General features: G+C 47.1%; 1 protein-coding gene across 1 annotated transcript; it reads left to right on the top strand.

Moving 5' to 3' along the window:
* Positions 1-5,377: 5,377 nt before the first annotated feature.
* LOC115324426 lies at positions 5,378-6,543 on the top strand. The gene has a single exon (XM_029985027.2). It carries the CDS (start codon positions 5,464-5,466, stop codon positions 6,541-6,543), a length of 1,080 nt encoding a protein of 359 aa, XP_029840887.2. The 5' UTR covers positions 5,378-5,463.
* Positions 6,544-7,454: the final 911 nt, after the last annotated feature.

Raw genomic sequence — 7,454 nt, 5'->3', positions numbered from 1 at the left:
GTACCCATTTGGCCACCGTCGCCACACAGTATTCTGAGCGAAACTTTGCTACACTGTCTAAAGAGATCAATGTACTTACGTCATAACCACCTTCAACAGATATCATTGAGAAAGTAGGAAAAATGGTGGACCCTAACTTGGCCGTCACCCAACACGAAGCGTTGACCAACCTGCTTACAACTTCCCGAACTCTCGTTGACTTTACCGGCGCCCGCTTGCCCAGAATTCGCATGTCCAGCACCACATCGACACTGGAACAGCCTCACCCATTGACAGTCGTGCGTACAGAATTTCCTCGGCCGAGCGCACAGCAGACCGCGACCTCGTCCAAGACATGTTAGATAAAGGGGCCATCGATCCATCCCACAGTGCTTGGTCTTCACCAGTAGTCCTTGTAAAGAAAAAAGGTGGCTCGATGCGTTTCTGCGCAGACTACCGCTGCCTCAACAAAATAACAAAAAAAGATGTGTACCCTCTCCCCCGCATAGAAGACACCCTCGGCACTCTGCAATGATCTTCTTTTTTCTCCGCCACGGATCTCCGCAGCGGATATTGGCAAAATCCTGTGGCTGACGCAGACAAACCGAAAACGGACTTTATTACACCTGATAAACTGTACCTGTTTAAGGTTATGCCGTTCGGTCTCTGCAACGCGCCAGCAACATTTGAGCGCATGATGGATACATTACTCCGGGGCCTCACGTGGAAAACATGCCTTTGTTATCTTGACGATGTTGTTTTTGCAGCGAAGTTTGAACAGCGTTTGCACCGCAACTCAGAAAAGTGCATTTTTGGAGCTTGAGAAATGAAGCCCTTGATCAAATAGTCAGCATTGATGGAACTCGCCCGGATTCTTAAAAAACAGCCGCCGTCTCTCACTTCCGACAGCCCAAGAACTTAAAAGACGTACGCTCGTTCCTCGGCCTATGCACCTATTTCCGCAGATTCATACCAGGGTTCGATAATCTGGCCGAAACGCTGAACATGCTACTTCGCACCGTCATGTATTTCCACTATGGTGACCACCCCCCTGCTAGCGAAATGCAGGACACAAAGAGGGAGGAGGTGTGTGTGTGTGGGGGGGGTTAGAGGAATTTTCTTAACACGCACACCAAGAACCGAGGCTCTGTAAACACATTTAATATCCTGTGCTGCTTATACATCTCCTAACGGTATTACAGATATTAAGCTGAAATAATTTTCAGTCCCAGTGACATAACTTATTATGCTTAATATGTTTTAAATGTGTCGGAGTTGAAAACATAAAAATTGACTCTAGCAGAACTGAGTGCATCAAATGGAAATGAGAATCAGTAAATCATTTTCGTCAACGGTGACTTTAATCAACATGAACCTACTCAGATTTTTAACATTATGTAATCCTTTTTCGACCGTTGTGATGTTGCAGGCTTGTCGGCCTGTCTTGTCGGCTTTCTTCACTAAAAACAAAATAAATCAACGGCAACCCTTTAACATAGACGCAGCGATTTGAAAATAATTACAATATTTTATATTTAAACTTTTGGCGAACAATGTTTTCTTACAATATTTTGTCACCAAGGGGAGAGGCACAACGGGGCATGCGCGTCGGGTCTCCTCCAAGAACGACGGTTGCTTCCGCAATGCTTGGAGAGCAAATGGCGTACCATTGCGATTCGCACGATTACAAGCGACCTCTGCGCTTCCCCGTGCCCCCTTGTTTGGCAGCTCCATGAGTTGCAGAGTGAATCTTACTACAGTATGAAATTCGAGACATTTTGAAGATTTAGGAATTTCTTGCGGGACGCGGGACACGAACCCTCAATGCGGGATAGTCCTGCGAGTCGCGGGACGGGTGGTCACCCTAGTTTCCACTGGAGTGCGGAGCAAACCAAGGCTTTCGAAGGCCTCAATTTGGCACTAACAACCGTATCGGTACTCGGCCATTTTGTTCCAGGAGCTGATACCGAGATTCGCACAGATGCCAGCGGATATGGAATCGGTGCAGTTTGGGCCCAAACCATCTCTGGCACCCAGCACAGCATCGCCTACGCCAGCCGCACCCTTACCGTTTGAGAGCGCGATTACTCTATCACTGTAAGCGAATGCCTAGCCGTCGTATGGGCCATTTCCAAATTTCGACCTTACCTCTACGGCAGCTGGTTTTCTATTCTTTCTGACCACAATGCTTTATGCTGGCTGGCCACACTCAAAGATCCTTCAGGACGCTTTCGACGTTGGTCACTCAAGTTACAAGAGTAGGACTTCAACGTCCTGTACAAATCCGGGAAACGCCACCTTGATGCCGACAGCCTCTCTAGGTGTGCAGTACCGGTTTAGACACTCAGTTCCACTCCTGTCGCCCAACGAGATACCATGGCAGTCTTGGACACTCTCGACATTGGAACCGCTCAATCGTCCGACAAATTTTTGCAGCCTATAGTTCAACATCTCAACGGCGCGCTTAAGAACCCCACAGTACAGACCCAAGGGCGCTCCCGAGTCTTCGTACTTCGGGATGGCGTTTTCTACCGCCGTAACTGCAACCACCAAGGACGAACTTGGCTCGTAGTTGTTCCATCACAACTACAGCGAAACATTATTCAAGCTCATCATGACGATTCTTCAGCCGGCCACTTAGGATTCTCCAAAAAAACTATTTTAAAATCCGCCGGAACTACTTTTGGACCTCCATGACCCGCACCACCAGCAAGTACGTTCGAGCATGTCACCAATGCCAAACAAAAAAATCCCGCACCAAAAAGCTGTTGGGACTTTTACAACCTCTTGTCCCACCTGATCTGTCATTTAAACGCGTGGGCATAGACTTTCTCGGCCCTTTTCCTCGATCGACCATGAACAACAAATGTATTATCCTAGCCATTGACCACCTGACGCGATACGCCGAAACCAAGTGCGTTCCAGCCGCCAATGCCCAGGAAGCCGCCAACTTCTTTCTACACTGCATTTTGTTACGCCACGGAGCTCCCCAACAGATTATCAGGATCAAGGCACCCCGTTCATTTCAAACCTCCTCGAAGACGTCTTGCGCATCGCATCAACCGTTTCACAGCGTCAAAAACTGCATATCACCCTCAAAATAATAGGCTAATCGAACGCCTCAATCACACTCTTGTGGACATGATCTCTATGTATGTTTCGGAGGACCACTCTAATTTGGACACTGTCCTTCCGTATGTAATCTACGCTAACAATACCGCCCGTCAGGCTACTACCGGTTACTCTCCTTACTACCTTGTGTATGCCCTTGAGCCGCTCACCCCACTTGACACAATCCTACCTTATATTGAAGATGACACGGTTGAGCATTATGCAGCAGACGTAATATGGCGGGCGGAGGACGCCCGTCACCTTCCAGTCTCAGCAGCAGCAACAATTACGTCACGCTGACCTTTATCGCCCAGCCCATTACAACTTTGGAGACGAGGTTCTTTTGTGGAATCCTTCACGCGCCCCTGGTCTCTGTGAGAAACTTATGAAGCGCTTCGTAAGCCCATTCCGTGTTTACGACAACTCTCGCCAACCAACTATGAGGTAGCCCCACTTCCGTCGCCTGGAGATCGCCGCTCCAAATCAAGTGACATTGTTCATATTGCACGTATGAAGTCATACTACCGCCAAGAAAACTAGCTCTACCACAAGTGCCGGATGACCGGCCCTATCGACGGCGGTGGGATATTGTTGGGAAAGAAATGGAGGACAAAGAAGAAGCCTCACGCAGGGGCATTGAGCGCGCGCAGTCTGTTCCACGAAGGACATTGACAACGGTCGCACAGCATGTACTTATATATCCTCTCATTTAGTACACCTTTATTTTCGCCCTCACAATATATATATATATATATCAGTGAACAAAAGGTAAGGGCGCAAACCAGCTGGTAGTGGTTAAACATTTTGACAAAAACCCCGAGACTGGGACAAAAAGGGACGGACAAACACAAAGTCTCAATCAGGGTGTCGAACCGGAACCGAACCGGTATTTTTTCCGGAACTGAACCCGAACCGTTATATTGTTATCGCGATGAACCCGAACCGGAACTGAACCGGAAAAAAATAACTGTTACCGGCTCATGTCAAAACGGTTCGGCCACGCGCGGTTGACAATGAATGTGCTATCAATGCCATTTGTTTTTTAAGTGCCGTCAACTGACACACACCTCGCTTACATATTTTCCTTCTTCACCTGTGTTAGGGATAAACGCTGCATCCATGACTCTTGACAAACGCTGCATCCATGAATCTTGACATAGGAACCAGTATTGCGCTGGTCGCGGCTTGCACGGGAAAAAAAATTGGAAAGCTGTGCAAAAAAAAAAAAAAAAATCGCGTCACGGATTTTTATTTTCCTACAATCTCGTAAATCCGAAATGCTGCTGTGTGCTCATTTCATAACACGTTTCTAGAACGCGCGAGTTCTTGAAGCTTGCTTCCATCGGAATGAGAAAAGAAAAGGCTGTAGAGTTTGATAATAATGCATCCGGTTTCGTATAGGCACTTAGAAGCTAACATATTTGTGAGACAACGAAGTCTTCTATTTTAATATTTGTCCTATTACGTCCTTCTGACGTTGCGTTCGGTGAAGTGTTTTTCATATTCCGCATCTTGTTTAATGAAAACTTCTTTAAGGGTCTAATTTGAGTTACCGAAGGCTAGTTCAAATAAAGAAAGCTGTATTTTCTCCCCACTGTTCCTTCAATTGCTTGCACGCCGAGGTGGCGGGATAGTTAGCGAGTTCTACTTGTAAGTGGGTTTGTAAGGAGGTCGCGGATTCTACAGCTACTGCGTCGGACCCAATTAGATGAAGTCCGAATGCGTAAACGTCGGTGAGGTAAACTTTGGGTGCACATAAAGAAACCATTCCTGGTAGAAATCCCTGAGCCTTACACTACGATGTATCCCGTTTCGTATGTTCTGATTTCAGATGTTTTATTCGTAATTTATTTTGATGTTGCAATTTGTCATTTATTAATTCCGAACCGGTTCGCGAACCGGTTCAGTCCCCCGAACCGGTTCGCGGATCGAATTAATTGAACCGGAACTGAACCGGAACAAAATAAATTTACCTGAACCTGAAGCGTAACCGAACCCGTATTTTTTTAGGTTCGACACGCTGATATATATATATATATATATATATATATATATATATATATATATATATATATATATATATATATATGTATATATATATATATATATATATATATATATATATATATATATATATATATATATATATATATATATATATATATATATATATATATTCATAATAATGCCGCGCGCCAAGTAGACAGCCCGGCCGTAGCGAGTTCGCTTCCGGCTTTCGACGAGAGCGGACGGACGATGATTCGCTCCGATAACGGCGCGGTATCGGCCCACGCGGGCCGAGGAAGCATCGACGCTGCAGCCAGCAGTAGCGATGAGTATCGTGTGGTGTTGCCCCGTTTCCCAGATGGAAAAATGTGTCTGAATTCCGTGTTTTTGCACGCGGACCTGATGGGAAGACCGTACCGTGCTGTGGATTTTCGAGACGGACTGAAGGACATCGTGGACATGACGGACGTGGTTTCAATTGGACAATTCCAAATGAGCCACATATGGATGATCACTCTCGCAAGCATGGCTGCCACAGAAAAGATGAAAAGGATTGGACAACTCACGGTCAAGGGGCGGAAGTGTCTGGTGCTGGATCCCAACGCAAAGGACATTAGGGTAAGGCTACTTTGGCTCCCAACGTATCTGGAAGACAGACGTGTGGTGGAAGCTCTCGAGCCTTACGGTAAAGTTCGTAACATCGTTAGGGAGAAATTGCGAGTCCCGGGAATGGAACACTTGGAAACCATGAACAGAGAAGTCAGCATGACGCTGCATGACGCCGTCAGCTCTTCCGACCTGCCCCATATGATCAAGGTATATGGGGTGCAATCCCTTGTCATTGTGCCTGGAAGACCACCGCTTTGCCTACGGTGCAAAAAAGTAGGCCATATCCGGAAACAGTGCCGCGCACCAAAATGTACCAAGTGCAACAAATTTGGTCACGAAGACAACGAGTGCTACGCGACCTACGCCACGGTGCTGAGGCGCGGTGACGAGGATGCCGAATCGAATCTCGATCAGTTCATGGACGTGTCCGAAGTAGTGGGAGCCAACGGCGAAGTGGGGGCGTCCACGGGCGGCCCTGCAAACAGTCTTCCCTCCTTACCAGGCGAGACCGGCGCCATCAACGACCACCAGCCACAAGACCCAGGAGCCATACCTGTGTCCTCGCAGACTGGGGATGATTCTTCCATGGAGCAAGGCAGTAACTGCGGCAGTGCTGCTACACCTTCGGAGCTGGACGACCGAGACCAAGGTGAAACCAAGCAAGCAGGTCCCTTTCCCGAGGGTCAAGGGAACGGAGTGGACACAAACTCTGCTCTGGGAACTGGTGTCAGTGACGTCAAGAGAAAGAAATTGGAACCGGGAGCCACATACGCAAGTAAGCGCTTAACCGTGTCGAAGCCGCTTGCGCGGCAAGCCCAGGAAAAGTCACCCCCTTAAGCAGCGATGGGCGGTTTCCGCTTCGCCAGCTTAAATGTACGCGGTTTTCATTCGAAGAAAAAGCAGAATCAGCTACACCGTCTACTCGAAGAAAAGGAGATTGACTTTTTAGCAGTACAAGAGACAAAGCTAGAGAATGAGGAAAAGGTTGACCGCGCTTTACCACTTTTTTTGAGAAAATACGAGGTATGTGTCAGCCATGCTGCCGGTCTTTCGGGAGGGTGTTTCTTGTTTATAAAAAAGTCAGTTCAGTTAAGCGAACTAGCTCTGACGGTTGACTTGCAGGGCCGCTTTGTTATGTGTGATTTCCGGGTGCAGGAATGCAAGTGGCGGGTGATTTGTGTGTATGCACCAAACGATGTGAATTCTCGAGTTCAGTTTTTCAATCACTTGCGCTCATACTTGGTGTGTGATAGACTAGTTGTACTCCTTGGAGACTTCAATTGTGTTTGCGACTTAAATGACCGAACGCCGACCAGGCCCCATCTTGATTGAAGTGAACAACTATTGCTCGAAGTAGTCGAAGAGGGAGGCTTGCTAGACGTAGCCAACTTTCAAACAGGAACCAAACTCATACAGTTCACGCACTTTCAACGGGCGTCGCATGCCCGACTAGACAGGTTGTATTGTTCTATTGAACTAATACAACTTTTAAATGCTTATACTGTGGAACCTGTGTTATTCACAGATCACTGCATGGTTGCGATAACGATTGGACAAAAACGGAGGAAGCATAAATGCATCAATTGGAAACTTTGGAAGCTATATTCTCAGCTACTTAAAGATGAGTTTTTCGTGTCCGAAACGCGAAAATTACTTAGACAAGCAGGTCAAAACGGGGAAAACATTTTTGCGAGGTGGGAAACCTTTAAGCAAGACGCAAAACAATTGGCAATCGAAAGAGCAAGCAC

This window comes from Ixodes scapularis, unplaced genomic scaffold (genome assembly GCF_016920785.2).
Source record: "Ixodes scapularis isolate PalLabHiFi unplaced genomic scaffold, ASM1692078v2 PGA_scaffold4__175_contigs__length_147842914, whole genome shotgun sequence".
Lineage (NCBI taxonomy): Eukaryota > Metazoa > Arthropoda > Arachnida > Ixodida > Ixodidae > Ixodes > Ixodes scapularis.
The sequence above is the reverse complement of the archived record's forward strand: the minus strand, read 5'-3'. Positions and strand labels throughout refer to the sequence as shown.

Bases quoted from the DNA above. Each gene is read 5' to 3' on its own strand.
- LOC115324426 (XM_029985027.2), top strand. From the start codon at position 5,464: ATGTGTCTGAATTCCGTGTTTTTGCACGCGGACCTGATGGGAAGACCG.